Consider the following 21,767-nt stretch of genomic DNA (forward strand, 5'->3'; position numbering starts at 1 on the left):
GCTTGGGTGGGGGGTGGGGGAGGTACATATTAAAGAAGTTCTATAAACTGGGGGGGGGGCGGGGGGGGATCATATTGTATTGGTATTCTCTGTATCCAGTGATTGGGTAACAAAACCCTCACATCAGAGGACAGGAAGCTTTAGTGGCTTTTAAAGCGGCTTTCGTCTGAACAGACGGTTGGTGTACACAGCATCACTAAAATGGAGTCATTTTTGAATAACCTACTAAGATCTTTATCACAGAATCTGGCTGCGAGTACAGTAAGTAATTCAGTTTCTCAGTTCACTTTTCATACGTCAAACCCGGCGCCAAGACACAAAACACAAAGTCTTTTTTTTCTTTCTCCCAATCCCTGTTTCCTTTGATTCTCTCGAGGCATATCAGAGAAGGCTTTTGCACAAGAATTAAATTTCTTCAGTCAATGCTAAGAAGCGACTGTGTTCTATTAGAGGAAGCATGCTGTTTGGGACCATCGCCGTAGTCCAGTGAGCAAGAAATCTTGCCAAGACAAACATGATAAGCCCTGCCTGTCCCGGTTCCTGACAGAATGCTGAAATTGTGTGATTGTTACAGCAGTGAAAAACCCCTCAGGTGAAAAATACGACACAGCTCCCACTTATTTGGCAGATATGGGACTGGAAGTGTCACGACAGCAACCACAATACATGACAGCAGCAAAATTAAAACCACATAGAAAGAGAGAGAAAGATTTAAAAATCAGTAGCAAAACATTTGCTTATGTTTTACATAAGGACTGCAGGATGTTTCTGACAAACATTTTAAATCCAATTTTCAAATACTTGCCAGTCTTCACCGTTTTCACTAATACTTTGCTGTTTTCAAATTCAGCTACTTGAAATTTCTTTTACGAGACACAATTGATCTTGTGACAAAATACTTTTATGGCAGCAGCTTCTTCAAAAAAGTTTAACCATCTGTTTTAAGATACAGTAACAACAGGAGCATAATTAGCAGATGCCGGCATCACTGTCAACTGAGACTCTTGATGGATGATTATTTGATGTACTGTATGCTGTCAGCAAAAAAAAAATTCTGGGAGGAGAGCTTATACTTTATAATGAAGGACATATTGTATTTGCAATTTAACAAATATAACAGGATGTATCCCTCTGACAGAACACGAGGAGTGAACTGTGGGTGCAAATGGCTAAAAGGCTCATTTCGACTGTATTCTAGAACACTGAAACAATCTAAAACGGGACATCATTAACACCTTCTGAACACCTTTGCACAACACTTCATTTTCATCCTGCTGGGTCCCAACTCATGACGTCAAAGCCAGTGTGAGGAAAAAAGAAAGAAAACAAAAAAACAAAAAAAACAGTTCACACTTGTATTGCTTCCAAGGGGGGGAAAGAAACGCAGATGTGAAGAAGGAAAAGTTCTGCCCACCGTCACAAGCAGACATGAAGTGAATAAACTGTCACGTGTATCTCGGCCTTCCTGGTGTGATATCAACCAAGTCAGCTGACTGCCTTCAATCTGCAGGGTGTAGACCCACCATATGCCACAGACCCAGGCGAGGTCTCCAAGAGCACTCCAGAGGAACAAATGCGTGAAGTATGTCAGTCGATCGATGTCGCTCAGTGCTCACAGTTCACGAAGCGGCGCAATTTGTTTGAGCAATTCCATTTCGACACAAGACAAGCGATGCCGAAAATCCTGTGTTGACAAGCCACGGTGTGATGGTCAGGGACAAATGAATTCCAGGAGGCTGACATGCAACATAAACATGGGCTACTCCAGCAAACGCAGATTTCCTTTTTCTGCCTCTTATCTTCTATGAAAAGTAATCGAGTTAACGAGGCTGCTTCTGACTGGCATGTTTGCTGCCCCACAAGTCATTTCATATAAAGCCAAGCCTGCACAGGAACACAGGCGCAGGAGCACACATATATCTATATAGATATATCTATCTATATCTATATAAATGTATAGATATCTATCTATCTATCTATCTGTCTGTCTGTCTGTCTGTCTGTCTGTCTGTCTGTCTGTCTATCTATCTATCTATCTATCTATCTATCTATCTATCTATAGATACAGTGGGTACGGAAAGTATTCAGACCCCTTTAAATTTTTCACTCTTTGTTTCATTGCAGCCATTTGCTCAAATCAAAAAAGTTCATTTTATTTCTCATTAATGTATACTCAGCACCCCATCTTGACAGAAAAATACAGAAATGTAGAAATTTGCGCAAATTTATTAAAAAAGAAAAACTGAAATATCACATGGTCATAAGTATTCAGACCCTTTGCTGTGACACTCATATTTAACTCACATGCTGTCCATTTCTTCTGATCCTCCTTGAGATGGTTCTACTCCTTCATTGGAGTCCAGCTGTGTTTAATTAAACTGATTGGACTTGATTAGGAAAGGCACACACCTGTCTATATAAGACCTTACAGCTCACAGTGCATGTCAGAGCAAATGAGAATCATGAGGTCGAAGGAACTGTCCAAGGAGCTCAGAGACAGAATTGTGGCAAGGCACAGATCTGGCCAAGGTTACAAAATAATTTCTGCAGCACTCAAGGTTCCTAAGAGCACAGTGGCCTCCATAATCCTTAAATGGAAGAAGTTTGGGACGACCAGAACTCTTCCTAGACCTGGCCGTCCAGCCAAACTGAGCAATCGTGGGAGAACAGCCTTGGTGAGAGAGGTAAAGAAGAACCCAAAGATCACTGTGGCTGAGCTCCAGAGATGCAGTAGGGAGATGGGAGAAAGTTCCACAAAGTCAACTATCACTGCAGCCCTCCACCAGTCGGGGCTTTATGGCAGAGTGGCCCGACGGAAGCCTCTCAGTGCAAGACATATGAAAGCCTGCATAGAGTTTGCCAAAAAACACATGAAGGACTCCCAGACTATGAGAAATAAGATTCTCTGGTCTGATGAGACCAAGATTGAACTTTTTGGCGTTAATTCTAAGCGGTATGTGTGGAGAAAACCAGGCACTGCTCATCACCTGCCCAATACAATCCCAACAGTGAAACATGGTGGTGGCAGCATCATGCTATGGGGGTGTTTTTCAGCTGCAGGGACAGGACGACTGGTTGCAATTGAAGGAAAGATGAATGCGGCCAAATACAGAGATATCCTGGAAGAAAACCTCTTCCAGAGTGCTCTGGACCTCAGACTGGGCCGAAGGTTCACCTTCCAACAAGACAATGACCCTAAGCACACAGCTAAAATAACAAAGGAGTGGCTTCGGAACAACTCTGTGACCATTCTTGACTGGCCCAGCCAGAGCCCTGACCGAAACCCAATTGAGCATCTCTGGAGAGACCTGAAAATGGCTGTCCACCAACGTTCACCATCCAACCTGACGGAACTGGAGAGGATCTGCAAGGAAGAATGGCAGAGGATCCCCAAATCCAGGTGTGAAAAGCTTGTTGCATCATTCCCAAGAAGACTCATGGCTGTACTAGCTCAAAAGGGTGCTTCTACTCAATACTGAGCAAAGGGTCTGAATACTTATGACCATGTGATATTTCAGTTTTTCTTTTTTAATAAATTTGCACAAATTTCTACATTTCTGTTTTTTTCTGTCAAGATGGGGTGCTGAGTGTACATTAATGAGAAATAAAATGAACTTTTTTGATTTTAGCAAATGGCTGCAATGAAACAAAGAGTGAAAAATTTAAAGGGGTCTGAATACTTTCCGTACCCACTGTATATCTATCTATGTATATCTATATCTATATATCTACAGATATAGATAGATATACATATATATACATATATCTATCTATAGATATATCTAGCTATATATCTATCTATATCTCTATATAGATAGAAACAAAATATTCTACATTTTTGACCTCATTGTAAAGTTCTGCATTTGTTGCCCCGTATTCTGGCTTCACCCAGCTGATCCGAAATCCAAAGTCAGTGTGGAGTTATCGGAGTTGTTATGAACTGTAGGTCAGAGACTGAACAGCTGTTCTCTTAACACAGGCAACGACAACAAGCAGGGAGCGCAGTAGTAGCAGGATTAGTGCAGCGCTACAGCTGACCACACCGAGGGCCTCCGCTGTGACGGGAGGGAGACGGGAGGGGGACGGTATCACTCCCACAGCAGTCTGTCTGCAGTCAGTGGAGCAAATATTGGTAAAGCAGGACTCTCAGTTGGGAAAACTTACTTTGATGGAGCACTGCTGGATTTAAGGGCTGTTAGTGGGTAAAAAAAAACAAACATCTAAAAACGTACTGTTCTTACTATCAAATTACGTTTGTACAAAAAAAAAAAGCAGATACACAGTCGTATACTTCAAAGCAGTTACAAATTAACATCTTGACAAACTGCAGGTTTTTAAGTGCTGCTCAGTGTCCCATTCAGCTTATCCCTCCATCCACACTTCCCTCCATCTCCGCACGGATGCTCGAAGGTGACACGATTTGCTACGCTGAGAAGCCATGACAGACAGTATTTGGAAAGGAGTGAGGTTTCATTCAGGTGTCAGCGGTCAGATGAAAACACAAAGTCAAAGTGAACTATTTTTACCTTTAATTTGGCCTTGAAAACAAAATGGGTATTTCAAATAGATTCCTATTAAAAATAGATCAGGAAATACACATAATTAAGTAATACTCCAAAGCAGCCTTTTTCCCCTTGATTTCTGAACACTATGCTCTTTTGTTTGTATATTAACTAAAGTGTTTTGTGTTTTTATGATAACATAATTACATGATTTCATGGATTAAGACTTCTAAAGAAGCATGAGCCGCTTGAGGACAGATATTCTTCTCTAGTGCTGCACCTTAGAAGATGCAGTCAAACTCTATTCTGTCTTAGAGCATCTGTGATTCTGCTTTTTACCATCGACCGGCTGAATTTATCACAATGAAGCCCCCCCCCCCCCCCCCCCCCCCCCAAAAAAAAAAAAAAAAAAAAAAGAAAAAAAAAAGAGCATCAGCATAAAAAGTGTGTCCATATTTGAAGTTAAACCATGAAACACATTATTAAATGTCATAAAATCTGGTCAGTTAACTTCCAAACTGTGCAGCACAGAAGCCATAGGAAGATCACAGAAGCTATGACGGCCATAAATCTGAAATAACTTGAGCAAGCAGAAGTTGAGACAAAGACTTTCCTGCTAGAGGCAGTGGAAAGATTTCTGTAGTGAAACTAAGAACAGTGAGTTAAACCTTTTAGAACAGCAGCATGTAAAGAAGTGTGAAAGTTGCACTTGCCAGCTAAAACTGTTTTAGTGTCCTAGATGTTTTAAAACAGATTTATCAGAAGAACATCGTCACTTCCTTCAATCAAATTCCAAGGTTATCCGAAGCAGTTTTCATCAGTGAAATAAGTTTGACTGTCCTTCGATTACCTTCCATTCCGTCAACATTTTACTTTGTGTTGACTTGAATTCAAACTGCACTAAATCACACGATAAGGTTACACTTTTTGCAAGAAACAATAACATCTTTGCGGATTCTGACACAAACATGTTACGATTTTAGCCCCAGAGAGGCAGAGCATCTTTGTGCGTACATGTTATTGAACATCAAATATATCTGATGTTATGTTACAGGCGTGTGAATTCACGAACAGATTAGTGTCGCTTGACTGGTGTGGATAATACTTGTCAAAGTATTGTAGCTAAGCCTGAGATCATCAGGACTATTTAAAGCCGAGATATTTAAAGAGTTGAGATATTTCAGCGCATGCTGGGTGTCGTATTATAGTCATGTTTCCATGCAAGAAATGTCCTGCTGTAGCCGAGATGTAATTATTTTACACAAAGTATCTTGTTATTATATTTCACCGTGTGACCTTAAAATAATGTCACTATATTTCGGGGCATTTGCGATAACACTATTGATGGTATGACAAAACACTAAAAAACATTTAATTTTGAATTTTTTTGAATTTTTTTTTATATATATACTACTATAGTTTTATGTCAACCCTTTGCCTTCAAACATTCAGTTAAACTGTAGATTCTGTATAAACTGTCAGCCATGCTTGTTGTTAGTGTGCACACAGTTGACAGGTAAAGTGGTGTAACGGAACATAGTAGAAAAACTTTGTTTGAGTACTTCCAGTATTTTTTGGGGAGAATCTGTCCTTCTGAATCAAGGAATCTGAGCTTTTTTTTTGTTTTGTTTTACTCCATTGCATTTTCTAAATACAATAAATACTTTTAGTAAAATATATTTCCCCGAAGCATCTTACAACGGCTACAAAATTAAATCTATAAAAAATGTATAGCCTACAATACAAACAACCCACAATCATATCTGGTGAATTAGTGGCCAAAGCCCTGGTTTAGTTTGTGTTTCCAGGCGGGGCAGATAGAAAGTCATGACTACAGAACAATAGCTGAATTACACAAATTCTACTTTTCACTTGTTTCCACCGCGGCAACAGTTCAGTAGATGTTACAGCGCTCAGGTCATTTTTTCATCTATGACTTTAAACCTTTACCCAAGTCATTTTCTGATAAGATATCTGTACTTTTACTCAAATGTGTCTTTCAGGTACTTCATACAGCACTGAGCATGTCGCGTATTAAACGCTGTTACGCTGCGTCACATTATGACATCAATTCTAAATTATTCCAATATTATGGGGCACAATATGATATGGCAAACCCCCCCACAACATGTAACTATCTCTGTCTCTTTATTCCTCCTCCACAGATCCCTCAGGTGAGCTACGCCTCCACGGCTCCGGAGCTGAGTGATAACACCCGCTACGACTTTTTCTCCCGGGTGGTGCCCCCGGACACCTACCAGGCTCAGGCCATGGTGGACATTGTCAAAGCCATGCGCTGGAACTACGTGTCCACAGTTGCTTCGGAGGGAAACTATGGAGAAAGTGGCGTTGACGCATTTATTCAAAAGTCTCGGGAGGACGGTGAGTCTCTCTTCAAACATTTCCACAAGCATGCCCGACTTTATTCAAACCGACGTGGAAGTGGTTCTCGCTGTCCGAGTCGCATTTTATGAACCACTGAAAGTGTTTCCCTCTGTGAATGGACAAACAATTCAGTCTCCTAAATATGCAATTTCTGCTAAATAAAACATCCTAAAAGAAGACGTATATAAAAAAATAAAAATAATAAAAAAAAAAAAAAAGCTGGGGGATGAGAATTATGATTTAAAAAGCAGCACGAGTCATTTTTTTTGCTTAAGTATCTACAGTATATATATATATACATATATATAAGTGGGAAACGCTGACTTTCAATTGATGAACTCAATATAGGAAAAAGTAGTTTATGATTCAGTCTTTTTACAAACATATTAGCAAATAAAATGGCAACATGTTGTGGAAAGGAGCAAGTGAAGAGATAGAAAACGGCCCACAAATGACGCTTGATAACAGATTATTTAAATGTCAGTCTGTCAGTTTTACAATTAGGGATGCACAATTTGCAAAACATGTTCATATTAAAGATAAAAGCAAGCTAGTTCTGAAGAGACTGGCTTTTGTTGCGGTTGCGTTAATATCTACCACATAAATGACAAAGTGCCTCAGAGATATAAATATTTGCTGTTATTTAGATTTTCAATAAATCATTTTGAGTCATTTTTTAATTATTATTATTTTTTTTTTAAATAGTCTGATTCCGTTAGTCCTCCATGACAATAAATTTAATATCTTTTGGTTGTTCACTATAGGCTGTGACAGAACAAGACACTTTAGACTGGTAGACTTTTTTGTTTGTTTACTATTTTCTGACCAAACAAGAGTAAACCGTAATCTATTAGTTGAGAAACGAATCAACAGATGTGTTGTTTTATGTGGGCCTGCAACAAACAATTATTTTCACAACCAGTTAGTTTGCTGATTATTTCAACCATTAATTGACTTATCGTTTGGGATATACAATATCAGAAAATAGTACTACAAAATGCCAGTTGCCAACATTTCCTACAGGTTGAAGATGGTGATCCATCTTTACTCTTGACTAATTGTCTAAAAACAGAGATGGCTGCTATGACTGATGCGGGAGTCTGAGTTGCTGTTTGACCCTGACATGTGACCTCGCGACCGTTATCTCCAGGAATGTTACCAGCGACAGGTTTGTGCAGTAGATGCGATGCAGAAAGGGACTTTGATTTCCAAAGCAGTGACAGTGAAGCAGCGTGAAAGTTAAGCTGCAGCGTTTCCCTGGAGCGTCATAGGGACAGGGGCATCGTACAGTGTAGGGGCCTACAGCAGTTTGGTGCAGAGGGGGGAAGGGAGGGGCTGCCGGCGCTCCCTCGGTCTGACCCCTAACCTTTTCTGTAGCACAATGTAATCACGACGACGTGTCCAGGACTCTCTGTGCCACTGCATCCCTTTTGTTCCTGCCAGCTCTTACCTGCTGCCCATCATCAGCCTTCCTGCAGAGGCACCAGCAGCAGATTACTCCTGCAGATATATATATAAAATTCTCTAAGAAATTCTCTTTCTCATTATTGTGACATTTAGCAAAAGTTAAATAATTTTGGTAATCCTAACGGACCTGAAACAGGAGAGGTTTAGTCTGATTTAACTTCAGACAGTGAGAAAAAAAAGTGTTATGTGTCTTTTTGCATAGTGTATGTAAACTTCTGGTTTCAACTGTATATTTCATTTTCCCCAGACTCTTGATGTGACTGTGTTTCATGCTAATTAACCCTAACTGTGCATAAACAGAACTTTAATGTTTTAGTATTAGCTTTTAAAAACCCATTAGTTCTTAAAAACCCTAATTTCCCATAAAAAGGAGGGACATAAAAAGGACAAAACCTCGGGGTATACACGGGCACAATGATCACTTTGTTAAAGGTGCAATCAGCCTTCAAATGGCTGGAAAATGACAGTCGACTGTAAAACTAGTTTGTAGAGCTAAAAATTTGAAGTTTGAGAAAATGTCGATAAAAGCTTGTTCAAATGATTCAAGTTTCAAAACATCAAAATAAAATGAGTTTTCTTTGCGACAGAAGAATTATTCAAAGTGTTCAAGGTAGGATTTGTCCATTGACCGTGTTTTCTTTCTTTCATTTTGCTTTGTTTTTAAACAATGAAGGGTACCATGGATTTAGGCTGAACCCACAGTTACACACGTTTCTGGAACTGATGTTTTTCTTCTTATGCTCAAATGTCTGAAGGCACCTCCGTTTCATTTCTATCAACACTCAGCGCAGCCTTCCATTACATCAGGCCTTCACCTGGTCATGAATGCTTGAAGCCCAAAAAACAAATTCACTCTCCAGCGACAGAGATCTCATACTTTCCAAATGATTTTACGGCATTTGTCGATAACATGTTTAAATCCATCATGTGTCCTGAGGTCACATCTTAATTAGAAAGATTTAGTAGGCCTCCAAGGGGAGCTGCAACAGACCTGTTGCATCATGTAGGTTAGATACATGTATTACTGGCATGTTGTGTTGGGATTAAAGTGATGTTTTGGGGGCTTGATACACTGCAAACTGAAAAATAATTACATTATGTTGGATGGATTTAGATCTTCCAGCATCCTCTAAAGACATGTCAGGACAAAGATAAACTACAAAGAGTTTTGAAAGTGTCAGCACATTAGGTCAAACATCTGTCTCGGTAGACATTTGATGCAACTCTGAAAAGCCATTTGTACGAAACTGTATTTGCTCTGGAAAGGCAGTGAGGGACTTTGAATTTTGACTTATTTTTTGAAGATACTCTTGAATTGCGCTGTCACTTAATTCAACCACCTGACAGTGAAAGACGGCGCGTTTGGCGAAAAACTGTCAACCACGCAAACTAAATCATTGTTTCGAGACAAGTCTTTGCTCTTTTCACTGCTTTCAATTGGAAACAAAAATTCAGACAAAATATCTGTCAAGTTGGCAGACATAGCTCCTTCAAACATGACGACTGGAGAAAAACCTTTACATGTCTGCTTTTAATATGCTGAAGTATTGTCTAATTCCTGTGTTCTTTCCTCTAATTCAGGCTTTGATTGATTATGAGAGAGAGCGCGAGAGAGAGCGCGAGACACAGGGGACAAGCAAGCAGCTCTGTCAAAATCAAAACCACAGGTATTTGGCTGCTAAATGGGTTCTGCAGTTTTCTGCTCGCATAATAAAACAGCCAGATCCGAACTGGCCAAATGTTCCATCTCATTAAGCAGCCAAAGGCCATAGTGAGCAGCAGTCTCACCCACATAACGTCACCGTGGCACTTCACTGTGCTGCTTTGTGTCAAGATGAGGCTGGTTCTGGCTCCGAATGGCAGATTTGTGGACGTCAAAGCAAATTCAAAAACAATGTTGATTTTCTGGCATTTCTGGAATTAGAAATTAAAAATAAATGTTTAAGGCGCTCAAATTATTAGTACTTTTCTACAGTCACTGAACTGATTCAGCTTGATTCATTTGTGTCAGGTGGTGTTTATGCAACTCCAACAAAAATAACATAAATAAATGCATGTGCATAAGTATGTGTAACCGTGTCATAAGCCTTAACAACAAGACAAACATGAAAATGATGAAAAGTATAATGGAAATTACAATTCATTTTTCACTAAGAAATAAGAACATACTATATAACTTTAATTGCTACAAAAGGCAATGAGCAGCTGACGTGACCCCAATCACAAACCTAAAATGGAGAGCTGAGGTTAAAAGACAATAACTGAGTTTTGACTGGTGTTTTACCATCACAACATCTAGACCAATGAAAGAGTCACTGCAGAAACAGCTGAAGCAAAAGGCTCAGCAGGTGTTGAAGGACAACAATAACACAAGCTTATGTTTTCCAGGTGGAAGGAACTTAGATGAGTGAGCTGGCCTCTAATTCAAAGGTTACACACAAATGTGGCAATACAAACTAGGATTTTGTAAAGAGATATGTTTTAAAGAACTAACTGGCAACACGACGTGGGCTCGTTTTAAGATAAAGCATCTTGTAACCATGTTTAAAGACTTTACGGCACAAAATTTGAGCAGCTCAGGACTGAAGTCCACACCTCACATTTCCACAAGTAGTTACAAAAAACAAAAAAAACTGTTCTGTATCATTTTAGATTATATTTACTTACACAAACACTGAGACAATTTAAAATTTCCGCTCAACCCCAAGATTAGTGCTTTATTTGTTCTCGGGGATATTTTAGTGGAGATACTGAGGACGCAGAGTAAACACAGATTGCTGTGTTGACCCTCAGACCATATGCTTATGAGGTCCTATCATCAACACACTGCAGCTGTTATTTCTGTGGTGAGATTTATATCTCTGGTGAGTGCAGAGCCAGTTTCAAGCTCATAACTGGATATTATGACATATTTAATTTTCCCCTCACACTATCCTGCAGTTTAATAGTTCTGTGTGAGGCTAGCTGGAGGGCAAGGGTAAAAAGTTTGCACATAATATATTTAAAAAAAGACAGAATAATCATCATGTCAAAAGTAGTCTGGCCATTCAAATGTCCACTTAGTTGTATTTTAACTTTGCTGCTTCTTAGCAAATAAAAGAATATATGTGGCGTTCAACAGAGTGCAGGCTCTTATAGGCTGCTTTGTGTTCACAAATCATTAATGAGAGTGTGTGTGTGTGTGTGGTGTGTGTGTGTGTGTGTGTGTGTGTGTGTGTGTGTGTGTGTGTGTGTGTGTGTGTGTGTGGTGTGGTGTGTGTGTGTGTGTGTGTGTGTGTGTGTGTGTGTGTGTGTGTGTGTGTGTGTGGTCTCAGGGGTTGGGGTGGTGTAGGTGTTGAAGTGCTGTGTTAGATGTTAGATAAAACAAGGTGGGGAAAGAATCTGATATCATTTGATCCCAGCTCACTGGGCCTTCAAGTGGAAACCGAATTAAACTGGAATCTCTTGGCATTTGATCAGACTGGCTGGACTCGAGTGTCGGTGTGGAGCGGAAAACACTTTGACACGGGGCCACTCAATATCTCGGAGGATAACCCTCAATGTTTCTGTGAGAGCAGGTGTGAACTCAAAGTGAAAAGAGTGAGAACAATAAAGGCAACCGAGGAGGACTGGCATGTGTCCTTTGTACAATAAGTCTAAGGCTGACTGTCAAGATGAGGTCAAATATTTCCTTCAGTATTAGTCCTTTGAAAAACATTTCAAAGTTTTGCCCCCACAAAAGTTTTTTTTTTTCATATTTTCCACTAAAAACCTAAAATTAGAACAATATGTTCTCATAATCAAGATGGTATTTCTGACAAAACATCTGCAGTGCTTTGTTTTATAGAAGTTTACAGTTTTTTTAAGTCACAACCTACATTAAATCGAGGAATGGTCACTCACCCGTCAACAGCTGCACTTCCTCAACCATGTATGAGCCTCTTAAATTCACCTGTAACAGCTTTATTACTAATCTGTTCTTAGGCAGCAACAAATCAGAGGATAACAATCCTCTGATGTCATTTGCAGTCAAATCATGATCTACATTTTTGGGGGGGCTAAGCTTTCCACTGGATTTCTTGCCGAGTGCTGCTTTCCATTTTCTTAAAATTCACTCAACTTGTTCCTTGAATAAGAAATACTGAAGAAAATGACTCCAGCGGATATTTTGCTTGCGGGACTTGTTATTTTTAAGTATTATTTTTAAAAACATGAAAGATGTGCATTTTGCCAAAAGGATAGTTCCCAAAAAGGATTGCATCCGAAGTCGTGTTATTTGTAGGAGTTTTTTTTTTTTTTTTTTAATCTCGTAGATAATAACTGTGACACTGTGATCCAAGTGTGCAGCCATGCTAGTGGATCTGTGACGCTCATTATAATAGGAAACAAAAGGTTGTGTAAATAAATCAACGTATTGGACAAACTGACACGAGAAGAAAAGTTGTCGGATAAACAAAGTCATTTGAATTCATTGTCTGGTAATCATGAATTTCTGAACAAATATTTGTGCCAATTCCAAAGTGGCACCTGCTGGTGGGGAGAGAGGAAAAAAAAAAGTCCTTGTGTGAGTGACATCACTGAAATCATATGTTCCAAATGTCATGGCCATCTGTCCTGTAGCCATCAAGACAATTTCCTTTTGACAAAAAATAGCAACCTCACGGTGGTAATAGAAACACAGTACATGTCATTAAAGTCAGCATCTTTCATTCTCTGGTCACAAATTTACGGCAGTTGCAACAGTAGTCGTTGAAATATTTGTGTCAAAGACGAGGCCATTAGTCATCGCTCGAACGACACCAGGGAGGCTAAAAAGAAGCAAGCCAAAGTCCAAACTAGGCTACTTCCCTTCTTGTAACCATGGTGACTGTGTGCTGCATGAATTAGGATAATTTCTACACTGTAGAGAGTACATTTTTTTTTATGTCATGTCTGATTAAATGTCTAACTAGTTATACTCTGAAACACTGAAGATGAGACTTGATAAAAAAAAAAATAAGTCGTCCAACCCAAACGAGCGTACAGGTTGTTTGTTCTGTCCCTCGAATACGAGCACAGGAGTGAATCTTAAATTAGGCACAAAAGGTTAAGTAAAGATAATCGTTTGGGTTGAAATTACGGCTTGAATGGTGTTGTGCGTGAATGTTACGAAACCCCCTCATCGTCGTTGCAACAGAAAAATGCATTAAAAAAAAAAAAAAAAAAAAAAAAAAAATACGGTCTCAATTCGTAGTTGGAAACTAGAAGAGAAGTGCTGTCTGCTGCAGCTCGGTAAGCTTTTGTATTGAATAATCTCCTGAACACACGTCACGTTATATAGACGCCATCTTCAATTTGTCACCTCTCAGGGACACCAGATGGTTGGTAGTTACAGGACCACTATAGGTCGCTTCATTTCAAAACACGACATGAGCTGCACGCTCAAAATACCTATAGGGTTGTCTGCCATACAATCACATCCAAATACCACAATATCGTATACCTACAAATTATACAGTTAGAGGAATGAAACTTTTGTTAGTGTATTTTCAATGGAAGAGGACACAACAGATCCAGGGAAAGAATTCTCCAGCAGTACAGACGCAGGAGAGGGAAGACAGGCATTGATGATTAATGCCAGCTTCACATACAGAACCTGTATGTCAGCCCCTGAATTTGGGCATCCGGAACAGCGTCATCATGGGGACCGTATGACGGCGTGTCAGACAACCATTTCATCTGCAGTTGCTGGACTGTCACCGGAGCTTCACATCTTTTGAGACACAGCCGTTTTCAGATCGACGTGTTTTCATTTAGGTTCTTTCCCATCTCTCGAACCGCCCCGTGGGATTCAGGCTGGGGTGTCATTATGGAAGATGACTACAAGAAAAGAAGGATAAAACATCATGTCTTGCAGTCGTCACCCTTGAAATGCAAGACTGTCCCTGATGCGCAAGTCTGGCTCCTAAGTAGATTTCCTTCAGTGTGATTCCCTCTGAAAAGCTGCTATGCCTCCAGTGTCCTTATTAGAGAGCGTACGGTCTTCTGAAGTAATGGAGGCTGACACTCTGTCATTTCATCCTCACCTCGTGAAAAGTAGTGTGGTTTTTCTTTCAGAGGATATTGTACACTTTCCTATTATTGTCCTTATGTAATGAAATTTAGTAGGTTTTACGGAATAAGATGGTGATGCTCTTTGGCAGGCCTATGAAGTAAAACCTCCAATATGTTTAAGACCATTTTTGGTTTTGTCTCTTGGCATACTTTTCATACATCAAGGATTATTTGGGCGGATACTTTGAAATCGTCATTAATCAGATTATTTTTTTGAATGACAGTTGAAGCAGGGGAGGAGGAGGAGGAGGAGGAAGATGAGGGCAGCACGCAGCAGCACCAGGATGACAGGGAGATTATGCAAATGATAGAAATGAGGGTTGCGTACGGCACCCTTTGTCATGAGGGACATGTCAAGAGGAATGATGTGAATACCCATTAACCTGAAAAGCCTTGAGAAAAAATATTGTTTGAAGAGTTTTCAGTAAAAAAACATGTTTATGTTTGGGAAATACAAACAGGATATTAGTTATTATGTAAATGCCCCTTGAAAGCTTATGATACTGTAGCCATTATTAAGCTATGTCCATGACTAAGACAAACCACTACAGTCTGAGGAGTGAAGTGATTTCATATTCAAAGCTGTATTCTGCTGGGATAAAAAGAATTACAGGAAAAAAATAAGCAAGTCACTAAATAATGCATTCTGAAAATTTGGAGTTTCAACAGTATTTCCCATATGATGTAGCTTCTTATTTCTTCCACCAAGGAAGTTATGTTTTCAGAGCAGATCTAAAGGCACGATTTTCATGAGATTTGGACGGTGTCACTTGGACCAATGAAGAACCAATCAAATTTGGGAAAGAATCCAAATTACGCGTCGGATCAACAAATTATTTTTCACATTCGTTATCTTTCCGAAATACAACATTTGGCTTACAAAACGCTGTACATCTCAACATCTGGTAGGTGATAGTAAAGATAAATAAAGAATAAAACAAAGGCATTTCTAGAAATACAACAGCTCCATTTCACAATCCACATTCAGAGGTACCGGTTATCCTCCAGGATTCACATGTACCTGCTCAAACTTAATACAGCAGGCAGCTGCCGTGGGGCATTCGGGGACAGTTCGGTTTTTGAGCGGAGAACCGGTACAGCAGAGATGTGAGGCTTCAGCCAGGCTCAAGCAGATCATGACATCAATCTCAGTATTTGGAAATGCATCTCGACATATACAGTTGTTACAATTGCGTTGAATATCGACCTCGGCGGAAGTCTGCGCTCTCCGGGTGTCCGTCTATAGTTCTAATTATACTTTGTGTGACGGAAAGAAAGAAAGGCATAAAGGACAGATGACAGGTAGGAAGGAATGAAGGGTGGAAGAAAGGAGTTCATGTCCCTCTGGCACCACATGTCAAACACAGGAAATCCCTGTCAGGGCTTAGACAGCTGCTCCTCCTGCATCAGGCCTCATTGAGTACTAATGAATGCTTTGTTGGGCTTCAAAGGGGATTTACTTTTGGATTGTGCATCTATCTGCATCCTTCCACTCATTACCCAAACACTGTCCACCTGATGACATTATTTACACTACTTAAGGGTTTCCTATGCAGCTACAAACACTGTAGTCCACATGTTCAACAGTTACATGTGAGTATAAAACACAAGAGGCTGGAATATTATTCTCCAAAAAAACAAATCTCAAACTAAATATTAACTTTTTTTACAATACTAACACATATTGAACTATTAAACTTCTGACTTGAACAAACATAGAAACGAAGAAGTAATTTACTGAACTCACACAGTCACATGTAGGTGATTTCCTCCTGTTTTTGGAACTCCACTTCAGCTGCATTGTTTTGCTCCTCTGGGCATTTAGCACGTCTCTGCACTGTTCATGACCTCGCTTGATTACCAGTTTGCAGCATTTCACAAATGGTTTCATGTCTCTGAGACTGCCAGCTACATTTCCAAAGGCTGCTTTATGTTACTTTCAACCACCTGGAACTCGGTTCCTTAGACAGTTTGAAAATCAATGAGGGGTTTTAGCTGCAGGTGCGCAGAGGGAATGATTGTCGAGACTTTGTCACAGATCTTCTATTTGCATAATGTGCTTTATCTCCGTCATGTCACAGGAGACTTGCCAACACTTCATGACAAAACATCTTAAACTTTCACCTGCGTCACAAAACTCAAATCTGCGGGTTTACTTTAACAGCTTAAAGTTTCTCTGTTATCCCATCTAATACTTTCTTTGGACTAAAAACAGGCTGACGCTTCCACTGAAAGCTGCGAAGAAGGTTAACTTGTCTGCAAAATTTTCAAAGGCGACATTTGGTGCTAATTACTTCTTGCAATTATGCGAGTTGATGAAAGAATATCAGTCGTTCCCGAGAAATATTTAACGTGGTGCTCACTGAGGGCAGAAGCATGTAAACAACTATTTTGGCACGATAGCAATTCAACAAAAGGGGAGTATTCATGTGAGGATTGTTCATTACTGCATGTTGAAGACGCTGAACAGCCGGCGCGACAGGTCTGGTCCCTGCCTGTCTTGGGGCCTGCAGAGGCAATATTGAAGGTGAAGACACTTTATTACAAAATGGATGAACCTTCAGGTAGTTGGATCCTGCTACAGCTTAGGGGAAACTGGTGAACCTTGGTGCAGTCTGATGGTGCAGCACATTTTAGACAGAAGCAAGGAGAGGCAGTATTTTCTGTTATATTGAAACAAGTGCATGAAAAAAAAAGATGTCATTTGTAGTGGGCCAGTGTTCAAACCCAGCAGCAATCTTTTAGTGATATTGTTTTGCACGAGTGTTCTTGGACAACACAAGGAGAGTTGCATTGGTTTTTAGTCAATATTTCTAACATACCTTCAAACCTACTGTATATTTGTGCTTTTGAACAACATCATCAGGATTAGTGTGTCACACTTGTATATGTTTACCGGGGGAAAACTCTTAACTGCAAATGTAAAACCCTGTCACTTGGTAGCAATTCTTACACGGTATAGTGGATACACAGTAAGCAGTTCTTAAGGACAGGAGCTACTTAAGATTTTCATTATAAACTCTTTATCTGATCATTTTCTCTACAAGTGTCAGAAAACAAGACATACCTGTCATAATTTCCCATCGCCCAACGTGATGTAAATAGGTTTCCTGCTTTATGCAACCAATGGTCCGAACCCCACGGGCATTTCATCTGCTATCATACATGACAGAAACTGGAAAAAAAATAAAATACATACTGGTGTTTTGCTCCAAAAATTACAAAAACAATCAATTATAAGTTGCTGCTGATTAATGTATTGTGTTCTAAGTGACGAATGTAACTGTGGTGGCTCTACTCCTGTAATTGAATTGACAGAATGGAATAAAGATGCACAGTTAATATGAGCCTTAGATTTTGGATTATTCTTTTTTTAAGTTGCAAAACCATTTTACTTATTTACATGAGCAAAGTCACGGACCCCCATATGAACATTAGTGGGTGTAGTTGTGAGCATATTCACAAAACAAAAACGCCACCGCTGCAGCTCTTCGTCTGTGACCACACAAAACCTGCTGCTGGAAGCATCAGCAGGTTTCACTGACGAATGCCAGCGCAGACAAATATATCCCACCTGATAAAAAAAAAAAACTACTACGCCATGCCAAGAGATTTAAAGTCATAAAGTCAGCCGTGATTTCACGAACATGCTGTCGTGCAAGCTACTGAAAGTAAAATATTACCTGATAGAGAGTCAAACATCAAATCCAAGTCCAGGAAATTTTCCACAGCACAAAGTGAGAATGTGCCCCTGAAGGCCAACTGCAGCTGTTCACGCATGCCCACGCCTGATTGGTCGGCACCACTAATGTTTGCTTTGCATCACGAGAGGAAGCAGTAGATATTTTCACAGCACGAGCCCTGCTATGTGGATTCTCCTTGGCTTCAGAGGAAAAATCCCACGGTTGTCAGGTGAGCCGTTTTACCACAGTGTAGATAAGCTCATTTCACAGCGCTTCGAGGTCTGCCTTTGATTTATAAATCATTTGCACTTGGAAAGAAAATGTCATTGAGTCATTCTGAAATCGAACGTGCCCTAGAACCTGCAGTCATTTAACTTCGTTTTTTTTTTTTTTTTTTTTTTTTTTTTATCTGGGTACTGAATAGAAAACATACTGTCCAGAAAACCAGCTCAATGGCTGGTGATGAACAAGGAAAAGACAACACTTTTCTCTCCTAAAGACTATAAAAACATGATCAAAATGTCTGACAGTGGATATGAAGTGTGTATCCTCAGGTCAAACTGACACACGCCTGAAAAACGTCGCTTTTATTACAGTTAAGAACTTCAAAAGTGCTGAAAAATAAGGCAGTGCTGGATATCCCAAGCTCCTGCCGACAGAAAAAAATAATTTGTCCTTACACCCCGGAGTTGAAATAATAGTTTTGAATGTGTCATGGTCGTCCATACACAGTGCTCATCTTTGTTGTAGCAGCAACAGTGTTTCAAGGTTTATTCTCAAACACGCTGTGATAAACACAAGAGCTCCTCTGAATATATTAAAGTTCTGAATAGATCAAAATTCCTAACAGCCTACATTAGGCTAAATTTTGTGGGTTTTGTATTGAACAATATTCAAAGGAATCTATTTTGGTTAAAGACTACTGTCAAAATGTTGTCAATCATCTGTGCAAAACACGGTATGAAATTAAAGTACATTATATCAGACATATTGGAGGTTCACAAGCAGGTGTCAGTTCTGGAGGGGAACCTCCAGCACAGTAATCAGGTGTTATCAGTAAAATACATTGCAGTAGGGGCACTGCATGTTTACAACAGCGTGGGATGAATAATATGTACAAAATAGCATGTTCTGTCACCGCTGCCCTCTTGCCCTCATGAGCCTCCCCTGCACTGTGGAGATAAATAAGAGAGTGGGTCCATTTCCCTCCGGGACTTACACGACCTCGTATCAGAGCAGAGTTGCTGACAAATGTAATACCAGGACTGGTTGCCATTTGGCTTAAGAAAATAGCCATGCCAACAAATACTTGGAGTTGATCCATCAACTTTGAGGCCAGAGCGTAACTACAGTTCCACCCAGTTGGGGTCTCGTATATACTTTCACAGGTTGTTAGCGGAGTCATCAATACGAGCTTGTGTGGATCATTTCTTTTTGGTCCATAGACCAAAGATTAGACCCGTGCAGTTCATAAGAGACAATTTAGCAGCAGGTCCAGAGCACCTGTAGTCGCTCCCTTTCTTTAGGTTTAATGTAATAAAAGAAATTCAGCTCCGGGTGCAATGATTTTTTTCAAAACATATTTACATCAAAAACAGTGGAGGCCACAGCTGTGCCTTGAGCTAAATGCTGATGTCAGCATACTGACATACGGGCGGTGACACAGCCAACACACTGATGGCCAGCAAGTCATATGTATCATCTTAGTTTGGGCTGTTAGTCTGCTAATATAATAAGCATGAAGCGCTGCAATAGTTAATGGAGAGTTTAATGGAGAGCGTCCGCAGCTCCAAAACGTTTTTATGGACTAAAAAAGGGCAATTTGTTGACTCTGACACGTTTTTTCATCTCAATGAATCTCTTGACATTCAGATGACCCCATAAAGAACAAGACATCTTTATGCTGTGTGTATTTGGCCATATGAGGAATTACGCATATTGAATTCATGCAGTAATTTCTACGAATAGATAAAATGTCAGGAAATAACTGCAGTAATTAGAATTGATAATTAACACAATATTGTATTTTTAAAATTTGAAGGTAATATTTCAGCCTGGACCAAAGTGTTGGGTGGACAGCGGCATCCATTACTTCAGCTGTTAGCACGGCTAATCACGGTCACAATCAAGCTCTGTCCTTTAACCGCTTAATGGCTTGGTAACATCAGATCACAGCTCCACTTCTTCCACCTACAGGGCAGAGGACCAAACCAGTCAACTGCACCTCTATTTATCACCATTGCATTGTATTTTCTGATTTAAAAAAATGTGAACTTCAAGTATTTGCAACACGATAGTGTAACCGGAATAAGATTGAAAGATAGGTAAGAAATAGTCTCATCACATGATACTTTTAGCTTTCATTTGCATCACCCAGTCTTCCTCAGCATGGACGGATCTTTCTAAACACTTTCAGGACTGCAGTCCTTCCTGTTTTAAAACTTGAGATTGAAAGTTTATTCTTGACCTTGGGAAAAAAAATAAACTGCCTCTACACAATGTCCTTTTAGCAGTCTCAGCTTTTTGATCATATCTCACAGTCTTTCTCAGCAGATTCGAAAATTGAAGATCAACCAAAGTTTTGGTAAAAAGAAAAAGAAAAAATATGATCTAAGCCGTTTGAATAAAATGATTGGACCACATATGTGATATAGTATGTGAATAAAGGGTTTTGATGAATGCTACATTATATATACTTATAAATACATAAAGGGTTTTGATGAATGCTACATTATATATACTTATAAATATATCATATTTGTATTTCTATAGAGATGCTATAATCCTTTTACAGAAAACCTATAGGAGGATGCATCACAAGCTTCTTCAATCCAATCTAATTTCACACACCATGCAGACGTCTTTCTCATCAACATTAGAGCATCTCCCCATGAGAGTGTTTGAAACTCATTATAAAAGACTACACAGCAATCTGGAAAATTGCTTCCCATCATTTTGTTTCATCTTCTGCTCCTTTGATACCAAAATATTCAGCACCACCGCTTTCTTTCCATCAGATAACAAAGCCAGGTTGCAGAGGAACTGTGGTTATTGAGTAAGAAAATTAAAAAAAAAAATCGATAAAAGCATAGTAGCCTCATGTGCTTGAGCAAAATCAACTGAAATCAACATCACGAGTGACTGTCACATTTAGTCTGGTCAGAATTAATCACCAAAATCGTATCAAAGAGATTGTCTTATTAAAATGGCTTCTGTTACATAATTATGTATTATACATCCACTCCATCATGTTTTATTTCAGTTTGGCTTTAAAAATAAAAAGGTAAAAAGTGTCCGCAATTGCTGAATGTGAAGCCTAAAATGTTTTGTTTTGTCCCGACTGAAATCCTAAACCCAAAGATATTCAGTTTATTATCATGGAGCACGAAAGGAACCAGAAAATATATACATTTAAAAAGCTAGCATCAGAAAACGTTGGCATTTTATAATGTAAAAGATGATTTATTATTAGAATAGTTGGCAAATAAACAACTAAGCATTATAGCTCTACTATCCAAGTAATACTGGAAACTTGTGATTGAACCGTTTTAAAATGTGAGATGGAACAATGCCAACTCGACTCGTGACATGAACTCCAACAGAAAACACCGGTGGGCCTATAGAGTTCAAATCTTTGGAGAAAGTTGGCAAATTCAAA

General features: G+C 39.5%; 1 protein-coding gene across 4 annotated transcripts in view; it reads left to right on the forward strand.

The window, feature by feature from the left end:
• The window catches only part of LOC138192787 (metabotropic glutamate receptor 4-like), a 182,267-nt gene that overhangs the window by 114,289 nt on the left and 46,211 nt on the right, over positions 1 to 21,767 (forward strand). For all 4 annotated transcript variants that reach the window (XM_069140453.1, XM_069140452.1, XM_069140451.1 and 1 more), the window contains exon 3: positions 6,668 to 6,884. In XM_069140453.1, the coding sequence (XP_068996554.1) occupies positions 6,668 to 6,884 (217 nt within the window). The remainder of the gene's footprint in view (positions 1 to 6,667; positions 6,885 to 21,767) is intronic.

This window comes from Embiotoca jacksoni, unplaced genomic scaffold (genome assembly GCF_022577435.1).
Source record: "Embiotoca jacksoni isolate LCO1_2020_lvr unplaced genomic scaffold, fEmbJac1.0.p SCAF_9, whole genome shotgun sequence".
In the NCBI taxonomy this organism is placed as follows: Eukaryota; Metazoa; Chordata; class Actinopteri; family Embiotocidae; genus Embiotoca; species Embiotoca jacksoni.